Raw genomic sequence first — 15,987 nt, 5'->3', positions numbered from 1 at the left:
GAGAGAGATTTTAAAAAACAGAAAGATGAGGTGGTCAGAGATAAAAGCTGAGAAACAGAGGAAACAAGCAATACAGAGAGAATGATATACAATATAAGGGAGCAGGCTATCAGTCCCCAGCTATGGGGAGCAGAGGGAACTCAGTGACTGATCCACAAATACAGCTCGTTATATCCGGGAATGGAGACTCTGAACAGAAATAACAGACTCATTTGTAAATGTCACTGCAATGTGATCCTGTGTGACTCTGCCCTGTCTCTGTGGATGGATATAGGCCGCACTGATACATGTTCTCACCAGATTGTGGCCCCTGGATTTATTTTTTGCCCAGAAGTGAGATGCGCGGTTTGCAACTGGCAGCAGAGAAACAGGAAGTTGTATTTCCTGAGAGTGAAACAGGCGACATCAGTTTGAGATGTTATCACCGTGAATATTCTTCCTGTCTGTGAGGGTGAACTCACTCTGACAGCATCAAGAACAACCACACAGATTGCTGCCGCTCTCAGCATTACATTCATCTCCATTCCCATGTTAAACAATAAACAAAGATTATTTGGGTTTTTAACAGTCAATGAATTGGGAGATGGACTGAGGGTCATCACTGGGAGAGATGAGGGGAAATTATAGAAAGGAATGAGTTTCCCCCAAAGAGGGTGATCAGAAAATGAGAGTGAGTCAGGGCCTGTCAGAGGAAGTGGGAGAGAGAAGTGGGGAGACAATGGCCTCGTGGTATTATCGCTAGATGTTAATGCAGAAACTCAGCAAATTTTCTGGGGACCCAGATTCGAATACCGCCATGGCAGATGGTGGAATTTGAATTCAATTCAAAACATCTGGAATTAAGAATCGAGTGATGACCATGAAACCATTGTCAGAAAAACCCATCTGGTTCGCTAATGTCCTTTAGGGAAGGAAATCTGCTGTCTTTACCCGGTCTGGTCTACATGTGACTCCAGGGCCACAGCAATGTGGTTGACTCTCAGCTGCCCTCTGAACAAGGGCAACTAGGGATGGGTAATAAATGCTGGCCAGTCAGCGGCACCTGTGTCCCACATATGAATAAAAAAAACAGAGAGAGAAGATTGAGTCTCTGTAAATTCGATGTTGTCTCAGACAGAGAAGAGAGATTGAAGGTGTTTGGTGCTTTTTTAGAGAGAGATAACCAGAGAATAAAAAAATTAAGTGAGTTTCAGCACTATCTGACATAAAAAAGTTAAATGAATGAGTGTCTGAGAGAAAGATAGAGGTTACGTGACTGAGACAGTATTTGAGAGAGAGGTAAGGGAGTGAAAGGAGCGTGTTTAATTGAGTGTAGAGGTGGAAGGTAAGTGAAATGAGTGTCTGAGAGGAGAGCGATGTTAAGTGAGTCAGTATCTGACAGAGAGGAGAGATATTAACTGAGTACCTGACAGAGAGGAGAGATATTGAGTATCTGACAGAGAGGAGAGATATTAAGTGAGTACCTGACAGAGAGGAGAGATATTAAGTGAGTATCTGACAGAGAGGAGAGATATTGAGTATCTGACAGAGAGGAGAGATATTGAGTATCTGACAGAGAGGAGAGATATTGAGTATCTGACAGAGAGGAGAGATATTGAGTATCTGACAGAGAGGAGAGATATTAAGTGAGTACCTGACAGAGAGGAGAGATATTGAGTATCTGACAGAGAGGAGAGATATTAAGTGAGTACCTGACAGAGGGGAGAGATATTAAGTGAGTATCTGACAGAGAGGAGAGATATTAAGTGAGTGAGAAGAGGTTCACACAACTGAGGATCACTGAGAATAATCCAAAATAAGGAGATCACCCAGAAAACTACCAATAGGAATCTTCAGCTGAACACATCATTCATTCTTAAAGGGACAGTTGGGGCTTGATGCTGTTCAGTTTCCAGTTAAAGGGACAGGCACAGCTTCACTCTTCTCTCTATTCTGTTTATAATGGTTAAAGGTTGATAGGAGTGAGGTTTATTTAAAAGGACAGTGTGTGGGAAGCCTCATCAATAAAACTGGGAATTCTTGGACACGCTGTAACTCCTTTTTATCTGGGAATCAAATTGTTGTCTAATTGTCCCAGCAGATAACAGGTTCCTTTGAACTCTCCAGCTGCTACTTTAATGCAGACTTTAACCAATTTATTTTAAACTGGTTTCTGTTCAATAAACTGGCACTGACACAAACACATTAAAATATTTTAGACTTTTCTGCATTTTCAGTCTGGAAATCTAATCCTGCCGTTTCACTCTCAGTCAGGAACAGGTCCGAGTTTTGCACCAATCTCTGATTTAGCAGCATCCTACCAGCATTCACTGTTGTTCTTCCTGACTCTAAACACAGTTGTAAAGGAACTTCTGTTCCTGGTCTAGGAGCGCTGAAACATAGAAGGGAGCGACTGAGGTTCTTGCACATCTCAGGATTAAACCACACGGGTACTTTGCTGTCGTGAAGAGAGATGAGGAAGAGCAAAGTGCTGTTTGTCCCTCTCTGTGACCCTGAAGGACTGCGTCCTGTTTGCCATATGACCCTCCCCCGATTGTCCTTTCTGAGCTCCAGCCTGGTGATGTGGGGTCAGGTGGGAAAGACAAAAATCGACAACAATTTTAAAAAACAAAGCTGGTCTATTTCATATTTATTCAGAATATTAAACCTCAACGGATGAAGACTGTCAGAGTGAACACGATTCAGTCCTGGATATGATTAACAGCATCATTAAGAGTAGAATCCAAACCTTGCAGTCGTTTGTGAACTCGCTGGTGTGTTAGCAGGTGGGATGACTGAATAAATCCCTTTCCACAGACATTACAGGTGAACGGCCTCTCCCCAGTGTGAACTCGCTGGTGTTTCAGAAGATAAGATAAATGAGAAAATCCCTTCCCACAGACAGAGCAGGTAAATGGCCTCTCCGCACTGTGAACTTTCTGGTGTGTCAGCAGGTTGGATGACTGACTGAATCCCTTCCCACACACAGAGCAGGTGAACGGCCTCTCCCCAGTGTGAACTCGCTGGTGATTCAATAAGTTGGGTGAACGAGTGAATCCCTTCCCACAGTCTGAGCAGGTGAAGGGCCTCTCCTCACTGTGAATTCTCTGGTGGTTCAATAGGGCAGATGGACGGCTGAATCCCTTCCCACACACACAGCAGGTGAATGGCCTCTCCCCAGTGTGAGCATATTGGTGCGTTAGCAGATCCTTTTTATTTTTAAAGCTCTTCTCACAGTGGGAACAATTAAAAAGTTTGTTATCAGAGTGAACAAGTTGATGTGTCTGCAAGTGGGATGACTGAATGAATCCTTTCCCACACACAGAGCAGGTGAACGGTCTCTCCCCAGTGTGAATTCGTTGGTGTGTCAGCAGATCCTTTTTGCATTTAAAACTCTTCTCACAGTCAGAACATGTAAACATTCTCTCATCAGTGTGAACAAGTTGGTGTGTCACAATGTGGGATGAGCGAGTGAATCCCTTCCCACACACAGGGCAGGTGAACGGCCTCTCCCCAGTGTGAACCCGTTGGTGAGTCAGAAGGTTGTATGAATGGGTGAATCCCTTCCCACAGACGGAGCAGGTGAACGGTCTCTCCCCAGTGTGACTGCGCCGATGAACTTCCAGTTGTGATGTGAAACCGAATCCCTTCCCACAATCCACACATTTCCACGGTTTCTCCATGGTGCGGGTGTCCTTGTGTTTCTCCAGGTTGGATGATCAGTTCAAGCCTCATCCACACACACAACATACACGTAGTTTCACCCTGCTGTGAACTGTGATGTTTTTTCAGGCTGTGTAACTGGTTAAAGCTCTTTCCACATTCAGTTCACTGGAACACTCTCACTCGGGTGTGTGTTTGTCTCGATGCTTTTCCGGTCACACTGATGTTTAATTTCTTTGCCCACAGGCAGAACAGACAAATATTTCTCTTTCTATATTCAAAGACCAATGATATTCAGCTCCGAAGGAACTGAATGACTTTGTCAGATGTGATGTCCGGTTTGAATTTTCTGTCTGCCAATCTTTCACTTCCAATATCCTGTAAAAACAGTTTAGAAAAGTCATCACTGTCAGAACACGATAGAAACTCTGAACAGACAATTCTAGTTCGTCTGGAACATTTTTTCCTCTCTTGTTCCCCCAAATCTGTAAATCTCCGTCCCACACACTCTCCCTCCTCCCTGGGCTGAAATCCAAACCCATCTCACCATTTCTTTCCTCCACTCCCAGTTTTCTCCCTCCCTCTCCTCTGTCTGGGTTCAGTTCTCCAGCTCCTGTCTGCAGACTGACAATAAAACCAATGGGTCTTATTGGGGATGTTGGGGCCTCCAGCGGGTGTTTGTGAATCCTTCCCGCCCAACTCCCAGGGTTTCCTTCCTTCCCAGAGATCAGAGTCCTCATTGATTTGAGGCCAAAGTGGAACCTCTTATTTATTGTCCCCCTCCCCCATCCTCTGATGTGAACCATCCTCCAGTGGCTGAGCCAGGATGGGGCCGTTAACCTGGGCCTGTTCCCGGGAGGGAGGGAGGGAGAAGCCCCGCAGCTGCAAACCAGGGAGCTGACAATGATTCTGAAGGGTTTGCGGATCCACAAAGTGTTTCCAAATCCTCCCAGCCACCGCCTAACGCTGACTCCGCTTCTCCGGGACAAACAAGCGCCAAGGACAGCAATGACACTGCGCATGCTCCACATCACAATGCCCGGGAGCTGATTGACGCCAGCTCCGGACCAATAGGAAGAGGGGGCGGGGCTGGAGGACCGAGCGGGAGCGGCTGGTCCTCCAACCAATCGGAGTGAATGAGGGGCGGGACCTGAAGCATGCGCAGTGCGGGTAATGGCGGCGGCGGACGGACGGTTTCAACTTGGAAGCGAGAACAATACAAGGTAGAGGGCGGCGCGCGGGGAATGATAAATGTGGCGGGTGGGTGGCCTTCAAAAAGAATACGGCCCGGCCGTACATCTTAGAGGCCGCGACAATGGCTGAGGGGCCGACAACCCCAGCCATTGCCTTGACACAGGCCTCGATGGACATGTCGGGGTGGGCGTAGCACTTAACCCCGAGCTGCCGCGTGAGCAACGAAAAAGGTGGCAGGGCCTTGGGAGCGGCGGGGGCTCTGGTAGCTGCCACGCCCGCATAGGTGGGCCGAGAAGGCTCTGCCACGGCAGGGCGTATAAGAGGAGGGAAAAATAAGGGAGGGTAGGGTAGGTGGATGGGGATCTAGGTGCTCTCTCCCCGGAGCGAGAGAGGAGAGAGGAGGTCGGAGGAGCAGGAGGGAGGACGAGGGACAAGGCACGGAGGGGGGGCCGGTGCCCCAGTCAGGGGGAAAGAGGGGAGGGGGTGCCGGTGTTGGGGGCAGCAGCAGTGGGTGGGGGACTTTACTCCTCCAGCCCTTTTGGGCGCAAACAGTTCAAGTCCGGGGTGTCTTCGCCCGCCCGCCCGCCGATGGAAAAAACAGTCTGAATTTACTTCACCCCCCCATCCCTTTCAGGCACCGACCTTCTGATGATGAGGGCACCAGCCCAACCACTCAGTCCCTCGATGTTGAAACGTGCAGTCCTCCCTCCCAGAGATGGAAAGAAAAAAGAAAGAAAGTCACTCCGTGTCCTCTCTCCCTCCAGGGAGAGAGCACCCTCCAGTGGGCGGACGGACGGAAGACAGGCAGGCCAGACGACAGGCAGGCCAGACGACAGCAGGCAGGCAGGCAACAGCTCACCTTCCTCCCCCTTCCCACTTTCAGATGCTGGAATTAACAAATTAACATTCCTGCCCGGTTCTGACCCGGGGACCTTTTGCGTGTCAGGCAAACATGACAACCACTTCACGACAGAAACAACCTCTCTGATGTTGGAGACAGGAGGAAGTTTCAGTCTGTCTGAAGCTCAATCTTCATTCACGCAAAGCCCGCGCTCTGATCAGCTGGAGAACCAGAGTCCTTCCGGTCCTCCAACTCTTCCTATTAATCAACACCTCAGAAGGTCAGGGGGCAGGATCTGCCCTGCAATTCACAGCTTCCCCCTCCCTTGGACCTGCGCAGTCCCGGGCCGGGGGGAGGGGGAGCTCACCGAGCGGCTTCTCGCTCTGGCCGGAGCCGCCAGCCGGTTGCCTGGAAACCGTGGCTCGATGTGGTGTAGGGGGAGGGGAACAATGGGTGGGGGCGGGGCTCCCGGGTCCGCGCGCCCGGGCCTGCGCACTGGAACCCGGAGACGTCACCGCGGAGCACAGTGATTCCCATTGGCTGATTCAAGGATGGCTCCACTGTGACGTCACAAAGGGGAAGTTGGCCAATGATGATGTAATTTAAACAATGCCTTGAGATCACTTCACTTCTTGGTCAGACCCCCTTTTCAGTCCAGTGCTACTTGGAGTTTACCGTCAATTCAACAACTATTGGGTTACAAGTCCCTCACAGTTCTGATCACAAATTTATGATAAAATAATTCAAATAATGCATGAGAACGCTTCTTAACTAACTACCTACCACTGTTTGTTGATTGATCAGACCCCCTTTTTACACATTCAGGAATCTCAGCCACTGAACACCAGCCGGTCCTGGGATAAGTTTAATTCTAACTCATTATGAGTAAATATTCTCACCAGGTCCTCTTTCAGAGCCCTGCTAAGCAGCTTTAATGGTTCATGATTGCAGAAACTGAGCAGTCACAGGAATGTGGTCAAGATAGTCATGTCCCACAATGCCTCGCATTTAATCTGCAGTCCTTCAGTTATAACAGGATATGTGGCTGTCTGTAGCTGCCTCGGCCACGATCAGCACCAACACTGCCTTCCTGAACTGCTACAATGCCTGAGGTGTAAGTACACCCACAGTACTGTTAGGGAGGGATTTCCAGCTACACATTCCACACTTCCTCTAGACTGTGGGTGGATACGAGATTGATACATTTCATTCAACTGCACCCAAGCTGAGTTATTCAAATCCCTTTATTGTACGGGACAATATATTCATGATTTCTTTAAAACAGAAATTAAACATTCCCATTTGATTTCAGGTATTAACATATTCTGTTAGTTTGTTCTTTATTGTCAATGTCAGGCTGGGGGTTGTTCCTCTTGGAGAAAAGGAGGTTGAGGGGAGATTTGATAGAGGTGGACAAGATTCTGACAGGTTTAGATAAGGTGGACAAAGAAAAGCTGTTCCCATTAGCTGACGGACAAGGACGAGGGGGACACAGATTTATGGTTTTGGGTCAGAGATGCAGGAGGGATGTGAGGAAGAATATTTTGATGCAGCGAATGGTAATGACCTGGAACTCGCTGCCTACGAGGGTGGAGGAAGTGGAGACAATAAACAATTACAAAGGAAATTGGATGGGCATTGGGAGGTTTCAAACAGAAATAGTGACTCTGAACTTCCTAACACCCTGTCACTCTGTGATCCGTGTGAAATCTGAAACCAGGTATTCGCAACAAGACTCAAAGAGCATCAGCCCACTGGAGACAAAGTCATGAGACCGGCCAGTCCAGCAGAAAGAAACCCTCTGACCCTCCCCATTGACCAACTGTGAGAATGAACAAAATGCAGTCCTGGATGTAATTGAGAGCAGAAACAATAACAGCAGAATCCAACCCCTGGAATCACTCGTGAACTTTTTGGTGTCTCAGCAGCTGGGATAAAAGACTGAATATCTTCTCACACACAGAGCAGGAGAACGGTCTCTCCCCAGTGTGAACTCGCTGGTGTCTCAGCAGCCGGGATGAAACTTTGAATCCCTTCCCACACTGAGAGCAGGTGAACGGCCTCTCCCCAGTGTGAACTCGCTGGTGTCTACGCAGGGTGGATAAATTAGTGAATCCCTTCCCACACTGAGAGCAGGTGAACAGTCTCTCCCCAGTGTGAACTCGCTGGTGTCTCTGCAGGTTGGATAACTGACTGAATCCCTTCTCACACTGAGAGCAGGTGAATGGCTTCTCCCCAGTGTGGCTGCGCCGATGAACTTCCAGCTCTGAAGGGGCTCCGTATCCCTTCCCACAGTCCGCACATTTCCATGGTTTCTCCATGGTGCAGGTGTCCTTGCCTCTCTCTTGGGTGGACAATCAGTTGAAGCCTCGTCCACACACAGAACACGTGTCCAGTCTCTCCCCGCTGTGAATGGTGTGATATTTATTCAGGCTATGTAACTGGTTAAAGCTCTTGAGTCTGTGAACTGGAAGACTCTCACTCGAGTGTGGCCGTGTGTTGGTGCTTTTCCAGTCACACTAATGTTTGAAATCTTTTCAAACTGACAGACCAGACAACAATTTCTCCTTCAAGATACAAAGGCCGATGATATTCAGGTCCCAAGGAATATGACTCTGTCAGATCTAGATGTGACGTTTGAGATTTCAGCCTGTGATTCCTCTTTCAATATCCTGTAAAACAAGTTTACAGAAGTCATCAGTGTCAGTGCAGGATAGAAATTCAGAACACACAATTCTAGTTTCTATGGAACATTCTTTCCTCTCTCCAGACTCAGAACATTGGCTCTATTCTCTCTCTATCTGGTGGATAGCGTGGGAAATGATGCTGCGGTAGATCAGCCAATTCTCAATGAATGGTTGAGGCAGTTCAATGGGCTGAATGGCCAACTGCAGCTCCTATTATGATTTCTGAGTCGTGGACAGGAAGCAGTGAGCATGGATCTGTCAATCAGCCTCAATCAGCACCTTCAGGAGAATTGGGAGGGTGAATATTAGATACAGCAGAGTGAGAATGGAGGGAGAGTGTGTGGGATGGAGATTTACAGCTTTTGGGAATGAGAGGGGAAAAAATGTTCATGAGAATCATAGAATTAATACATCTTATCAACTGTCCCTGAGCCTTCACAATGAATCTCTCTTCTCAGGACACTCTTATCTCTGACTTGTCTGTGCTGCTCGCAGTCTCACAAAGCAGCTGCCTGTGTGTTGATACGAGGGGCCCTGCGAGGCAAGTTTAATGCTCCATGACTGTGTCTTTAATGACTGAATAACTATAGGAATATGGTCAAGTCAGCTAAATCACATGATGCTTTATATTTCGGTTAGTAACTGCCCATTTTGTTAACATAGCACATTTGGATATATAAATATATATAAAAGCAAAATATTGCGGATGCTGGAATCTGAAACAAAAACAGAAAATGCTGGAAAATGTCAGCAGGTCTGACAGCATCTGTGGAGAGAGAATAGAGCCAACGTTTAAAGTCTGGATGACCCTTCATCAGAGTTCTGACAAAGGGTCATCCAGACTCGAAATGTTAGTCTATTCTCACTCTATAAATATATATACGACAGCTGCCTCAGCCTTGGCCCACTCTAACACATGCACGAAGCAGTGCTGACTATGTGGAAATGCTCAGATTAAAGTTTCCTGCCTTCTCTTTAACAGCGAGTGAAAATGTTTATCGGCTTGCAGACCTTCAAAGGAGTCAGTGTCTGCTATTTCAGCATGAACAGGCTAATCTTCACTGACGTAGGCCCCAGAACATTCTGCTTTTCGGCCTTCACCAGAGGGTGAGCAAGACCAGATTTCTCCATAACAAATACCAAAGGCGAGATATGGGGATATGCTATGCAAATAAAAGATTAGCAGAAGTCAATTTTGAACGCGAAAGGGCGAAAAGCTAGGATTTAATTGGCGAATATGTCCGTCAATGAAGGATTAGAAACATTCCTGGTTTCTGATTTGCTGTAATTGACTATTATTGCCAAGTTATTTTTCTGTAACATCAGAACCACTTGCGGGACAGCTGCACAGGGTTTCTCCTTGTGCACAAGTTATTAAAGGGCCCACATTGGATTATGCCTGGTGTCCAGTGCTGTTTGTACTCAAGTTGACTAAGAATGCTTAAAGTTGCTGGTACCCAGGATCTCTGACAACTCTCCCTAACCAGACCTTGATTACCCAAAGGTTGGCCAAATCCTCTCCAGTAACTTACCCGCCACTGTTGTCAGGTTCACCGGCCTGTAATTACCAGGCTTCTCTTTGCAACCCTTCTCCAACAATGGAATAACATTAGCCACACTCTAGTCTTCCAGAACTTCACCAGTGGAAAGGGATGAAGCAAATATTTCTGCAAGAGCCTCTGCAATTTCTTCCCCAGACTCCCACAAGATCAGAGGATGCACTTGATTAGATTTATTACTGTCACATGTACTAGTATACAGTGAAAAGAATTGTTTCTTGCACACTATCAAGACAAGGCATACAGTTCATAGAGAAGGAAAGGAGAGAGTGCAGGATGTAGTGTTACAGTCATAGCTAAGGTGGACAGAAAGATCAACTTAGTGCGGGGTAGGTCCATTCAAAAGTCTGATGGCAACAGGGAAGAAGCTGTTCTTGAGTTGGTTGGTACGTGAGCTCAGACTTTTGTTTCATTTCCCAAAGGAAATAGGTGGAAGCGTGAATGTCCGGGGTGCGAGGGTTGATTATGCTGGCTGCTTTTCCGAGGCACCCGGATGTGTACACAGAGTCAATGGATGGGAGGCAGGTTTGGGTGATGGACTGGGCTTCATTCACAATCCTTTGAGGAATCCTTTGTTGAGAAAAGCATGGATGTTAGGGAACTTGAGGAAATAAATAGTGATGTCTTCAGGAGTGCACATGTAACAGAGAAGGAGGTGCTGGAAGTCTTAAAGTGCATCAAGGTAGATAAATCCCCGGGACCTGATGAAGTGGATCCCAGGACATTGTGGGAGGCTAGGGAGGAAATTGTGGGTCCCCTAGCAGAGATATTTGAATCATCGATAGTCACAGGTGAGGTGCCTGAAGATTGGACGGTGGCAAATGTTGTGCCTTTGTTTGAGAAGGGCTGCAGGGAAAAGCCTGGGAACTACAGGCCGGTGGGTGAGCCTCACATCTGTAGTGGCTGAGTTGCTTGAAGGAATTTTGAGAGACAGGATCTACAGGCATTTAGAGACGCAAGGACTGATTAGGGACAGCATGGCTTTGTGAGTGGAAAATCATGTCTCACAAATTTGATTGAGTTTTTTAGAACTTAGAACATAGAAAAAAATACAGCACAAACAGGCCCTTCGGCCCACAAGTTGCGCCGGTCATGTCCCTACCTACCTAGGCTTATATATAGGCTTACCTATAACCCTCAATCCTATTAAGTCCCATGTACTCATCCAGAAGTCTCTTAAAAGACCCTATCGAGTTTGCCTCCACCACCCTGACGGCAGCCGATTCCACTACCCATCACCCTCTGAGTGAAGAACTTACCCCTGACATCTCCTCTGTAGCTACTCCCCAGGACCTTAAACCTGTATCCTCTCATAGCAGCCATTTCAGCCCTGGGAAAAAGCCTCCGAGAATCCACTCGATCTATACCTCTCAACATCTTGTACACCTCGATCAGGTCACCTCTCATCCTTCGACTCTCCAAGGAGAAAAGACCGAGCTCCCTCAACCTATCCTCATAAGGCATGCCAACCAATCCAGGCAACATCCTTGTAAATCTTCTCTGCACCCTTGCAATCATTTACACATCCCTCCTGTAATGAGGTGACCAGAACTGAGCACAGTCCTCCAAGTGGGGTCTGACGAGGGTCTTATGAAGCTGCATCATTATCTCCCAACTCCTAAACTCAATCCCTCGATTGATGAAGGCCAGCACACCATACGCCTTCTTAACCACCTCCTCTACCTGCGAGGCCGATTTAAGAGTCCTATGGACCCGGACCCCAAGGTCCTTCTGATCCTCTACACTGCTAAGAGTCTTACCCTTGATATTATATTTTTGAAGGGGTAACCAAGAAGGTAGATGAGGGCAGTGCAGTTGATGTTGTCTACATGGACTTTAGCAAGGCCTTCGACAAGGTACCACATGGTAGGTTGTCGCAGAAGGTTAAATCTCACAGGAGCCAGGGTACGGTAGCCAAATGGATACAAAATGGGCTTGATGACAGAAGATAGAGGGTGGTTGTGGAGGGTTGTTTTTCAAACTGGAGGCTTGTGACCAGCAGTGTGCCTCACGGATCGGTGCTGGGTCCTCTGTTATTTGCCATTTATATTCATGATTTGGATGGGAATATAGGAGGCATTGTTATTAATTTTGCAGATGACACCAAGATTGGTGGCATATTGGACAGTGAAGGTTATCTAGGATTGCAACAGGATCCTGGTCAATTGGGCCAGTGGGCTGATGAATGGTAGATGGAGTTAAATTTAGATAAATGCAAGGTGATGCATTTTGGTGGATCGAACCAGGGCAGGACTTACTCAGTTAATGGTGGGACTTGAAGAGAGCTATAGAATAAAGAGATCCAGGAGTACAGGTTCATAGCTCCTTGAAAACGGAGTCACAGGTGGACAGAATGGTGAAGAAGGCATTCAGCATGCTTGGTTTCATTGGTCAGAACATTGAATACAGGAGTTGGGACGTCTTGTTGAAGTTGTAAAAGACATTGGTAAGGCCACACTTGGAATACTGTGTCCAGTTCTGGTCACCCTATTGTAGAAAGGATATTATTAAACAAGAAAACGTGCAGAAAAGATTTACTAGGATGCTACCGGGACTTGATGGTTTGAGTTATAAGGCTGGATAGACTGCGACTTTTTTCTCTGGAGCGTAGGAGGCTTTGTAGTGACCTTATAGCGGTCTATAAAATAATGAGGGGCATAGATCAGCGAGATAGTCAATATCTTTTCCCATTCCATTGTGACCTCACACTCCGACCCATTCCATTGTGACGTCACACTCCCACCCATTCCATTGTGACGTCACACTCTCACCCATTCCATTGTGATGTCACACTCTCACCCATTCCATTGTGATGTCACACCCTCACCCATTCCATTGTGACGTCAGGGCTTCACTCTCCGATCACAATCCCTGCCGGTCTCCCACATGCAGCCTCAATGGCGGCAGTCAGCCCGGGTCTAACACTACAAGCTGCCGCTCCATTGGGTACAAAGGGGGGGAACCGGGAAGTTCATTTCCGGGGTTTGGGTTTGAACAACATGTTTACAAAGTCTCTCCACCCACCCGCCACATTTATCATTCCCCGCACGCCGCCCTCTACCTCGTATTGATCTCGGTTCCGAGTCAAAACCATCCATCCGTCGCCATTACCGGCACTGCGCATGCTTCAGGTCGCGCCCCCCATTCACTCCGATTGGTTGGAGGACCAGCCGCTCCCGCTCGGTCCTCCAGCCCCGCCCCCTCTTCCTATTGGTCCGAGCTGCCGTCAATCAGTCCCCGGGCATTGTGATGTGGAGCATGCGCAGTGTCATTGCTGTCCTTGGCGCTTGTTTGTCCCGGAGAAGCGGAGTCAGCGTTAGGCGGTGGCTGGGAGGATTTGGAAACACTTTGTGGATCCGCAAACCCTTCAGAATCATTGTCAGCTCCCTGGTTTGCAGCTGCGGGGCTTCTCCCTCCCTCCCGGGAACAGGCCCAGGTTAACGGCCCCATCCTGGCTCAGCCACTGGAGGATGGTTCACATCAGAGGATGGGGGAGAGGGACAATAAATAAGAGGTTACACTTTGGCCTCAAATCAATGAGGACTCTGATCTCTGGGAAGGAAGGAAACCCTGGGAGGTGGGCGGGGAGGATTCACAAACACCCGCTGGAGGCCCCAACACCCCCAGTAAGACCCATTGGTTTTATTGTCAGTCTGCAGACAGGAGCTGGAGAACTGAACCCAGACAGAGGAGAGGGAGGGAGAAAACTGGGAGTGGAGGAAAGAGATGGTGAGATGGGTTTGGATTTCAGCCCAGGGAGGAGGGAGAGTGTGTGGGACGGAGATTTACAGATTTGGGGGAACAAGAGAGGAAAAAATGTTTCTGACAAACTAGAATTGTCTGTTCAGAGTTTCTATCCTGTTCTGACAGTGATGACTTTTCTGAACTGTTTTTACAGGATATTGGAAGTGAAAGAATGGCAGACAGAAAACTCAAACCGAACATCATAACTGGCAAAGTCATTCAGTTCCTTCAGAGCTGAATATCATCGGTCTTTGAATTTGGAAAGAGAAATATTTGTCTGTTCTGCCTGTGGGCAAAGAAATTAAACATCACTGTGACTGGAAAAGCATCGAGACAAACACACACCCGAGTGAGAGTGTTCCAGTGAACTGCATGTGGATAGATCTTTAACCAGTTACACAGCCTGAAAAAACATCACAGTTCACAGCAGGGTGAAACTACGTGTGTGTTGTGTGTGTGGATGAGGCTTGAACTGATCATCCAACCTGGAGAAACACAAGGGCACCAGCACCATGGAGAAACCGTGGAAATGTGTGGAGTGCGGGAAAGGATTCGGTTTCCCATCACAACTGGAAGTTCATCGGCGCAGTCACACTGGAGAGAGACCGTTCACCTGCTCTGTTTGTGGGAAGGGGTTCACCCATTCATACAACCTTCTGACTCACCAACGGGTTCACACTGGGGAGAGGCCGTTCACCTGCCCTGTCTGTGGGAAAGGATTCACTCGCTCATCCCACATTGTGACACACCAAGTTGTTCACACTGATGAGAGACTGTCTCCATGTTCTGACTGTGAGAAGAGTTTTAAATGCAAAAAAGATCTGCTGACGCACCAATATACTCACACTGGGGAGAGGCCATTCACCTGCTGTGTGTGGGGGAAGGGATTCAGCCGCCCATCTGGCCTACTGAACCACCAGAGAATTCACACTGGGGAGAGGCCCTTCACCTGCTCAGACTGTGGGAAGGGATTCATTAATTCATCCAATCTTCTGATACACCAGCAGCTCCATACAGGGGATAGACCGTTCACCTGCTCTGGATGTGGGAAGAAATTCACCCGTTCATACAACCTTCTGACACACCAGCAGGTTCACAGTGAGGAGAGGCCATTCACTTGCTCCGTGTGTGGGAAGGGATTCACTCGTTCATCCAATCTATTGAATCACCAGCGAGTTCACACTGGGGAGAGGCCATTCACCTGTAACGTCTGTGGAAAGGGATTTATTCAGTCATCCCACCTGCTAACACACCAGCGAGTTCACAAACGACTGCAAGGTTTGGATTCTACACTTATTGATGCTGTTAATCATATCCAGGTCTGAATCATGTTCACTCTGACTTTTTTCTTCTGTTGAGGTTTGATATTCTGAATAAATGTGAAATAGACATTTGATTGAATCATTGTTGTCAATTTTTGTCTTTTCCATTTGAGTGTTTAACGTCACCAGGCTGGAGCTCAGAAAGGGAAATCTGAGGGAGGATCATACAGTAGGAACAGAACTTCATTCTTGACACAGTCCTTCAGGGTCACGCTGAGAGGGACAAACAGCACTTTGTTCTTTTTCGTCACTTTTCACTGACAACAAAGTCCCCGTGTGGGTGAATCCTGAGGAGTGTAAGAAATGTGTCCCAGTCGTTCTTTTCCATGGTTCAGAGCTCCGAGACACGGAACAGAAGCTCCTTCACAACTGTGTTTAGAGTCAGGAAGAACAATGGTGAATGCACCCAGAGGAAACACACATAGACACAGGGAGAACGTGCAAACTCCACACAGATAGTGACCCAAGCTGGGAATTGAACCCGGGTCCCAGGCGCTGTGAAACAGCTGCCCCTCAATGTTGGTCTTGGAAATAGGGCAGTGCTGACCCAGTCAGTTCTGGAATGTAAGTGGTCAGTTATCCTATTTACAGCAGCACAGCCACACCAGAAAGAGACCATTCAGGTATGTTGTGTGTGTAAATGGATTTATTCATTTTCCCCTTCTGTTAACATATTTAAAAGTTCAAAGGATTTGATCAACCATGAGTTCATTCTTATTTTCAAGTCCGTGTGTGTGTGTGTGTGTGTGTGTGTGTGTGTGGAGAGGGGGTGGATGGTAAATCAATCAGTTTGTTACACCAGCTGACACTCCAAGGAGTTCATCTTCAGATGTAGACGTTTGTTCCGCTATTAATTAAACTCAGGACAGAGCTGTGGTGCCTGTTGACATTAGCTGCTGTATTAGTTATTTGCATTTTATACCTTGGTGCTTTGGCTTCAGTTGTAATTGAATCACAAAACATAATTTTTTAATATGCAATAACATACTTCAATGGTG

The 15,987-nt window shown here is 47.5% G+C and overlaps 4 protein-coding genes across 5 annotated transcripts in view; 2 read left to right on the top strand and 2 right to left on the bottom strand.

The window, feature by feature from the left end:
• Positions 1–15,987, top strand: part of LOC144485689 (uncharacterized) — a 259,005-nt gene that overhangs the window by 215,803 nt on the left and 27,215 nt on the right. The window lies entirely within an intron of this gene.
• On the bottom strand, positions 2,595–5,878 carry LOC144485679 (uncharacterized). Its single transcript, XM_078203788.1, has 2 exons — positions 5,479–5,878; positions 2,595–4,020 (listed from the first exon to the last, which is right to left on the bottom strand). The coding sequence occupies exon 2, from the start codon at positions 3,660–3,662 to the stop codon at positions 2,682–2,684; it is 981 nt and encodes a 326-aa protein (XP_078059914.1). The 5' UTR covers positions 3,663–4,020; positions 5,479–5,878; the 3' UTR covers positions 2,595–2,681.
• Positions 4,706–15,061, top strand: LOC144485684 (uncharacterized). 2 transcript variants are annotated; one of them, XM_078203794.1, is made up of 3 exons: positions 4,706–4,865; positions 9,347–9,471; positions 13,822–15,061. In XM_078203794.1, exon 3 carries the CDS (start codon positions 14,180–14,182, stop codon positions 14,990–14,992), a length of 813 nt encoding a protein of 270 aa, XP_078059920.1. In that variant the 5' UTR covers positions 4,706–4,865; positions 9,347–9,471; positions 13,822–14,179; the 3' UTR covers positions 14,993–15,061. The 2 variants fall into 2 exon arrangements, with proteins under 2 accessions (XP_078059920.1, XP_078059921.1); XM_078203795.1 differs by lacking the exon at positions 9,347–9,471.
• LOC144485652 (uncharacterized) overlaps positions 7,576–15,987 on the bottom strand; it is a 71,063-nt gene continuing 62,651 nt past the window's right edge. The window contains exon 4 of the mRNA XM_078203751.1: positions 7,576–8,017. Within this exon, the coding sequence (XP_078059877.1) occupies positions 7,576–8,017 (442 nt within the window). The remainder of the gene's footprint in view (positions 8,018–15,987) is intronic.

Source organism: Mustelus asterias, unplaced genomic scaffold (genome assembly GCF_964213995.1).
Source record: "Mustelus asterias unplaced genomic scaffold, sMusAst1.hap1.1 HAP1_SCAFFOLD_210, whole genome shotgun sequence".
Lineage (NCBI taxonomy): Eukaryota > Metazoa > Chordata > Chondrichthyes > Carcharhiniformes > Triakidae > Mustelus > Mustelus asterias.
The sequence above is the reverse complement of the archived record's forward strand: the minus strand, read 5'-3'. Positions and strand labels throughout refer to the sequence as shown.

Bases quoted from the DNA above. Each gene is read 5' to 3' on its own strand.
- LOC144485679 (XM_078203788.1), bottom strand. From the start codon at position 3,662: ATGGAGAAACCGTGGAAATGTGTGGATTGTGGGAAGGGATTCGGTTTC.
- LOC144485684 (XM_078203795.1), top strand. From the start codon at position 14,180: ATGGAGAAACCGTGGAAATGTGTGGAGTGCGGGAAAGGATTCGGTTTC.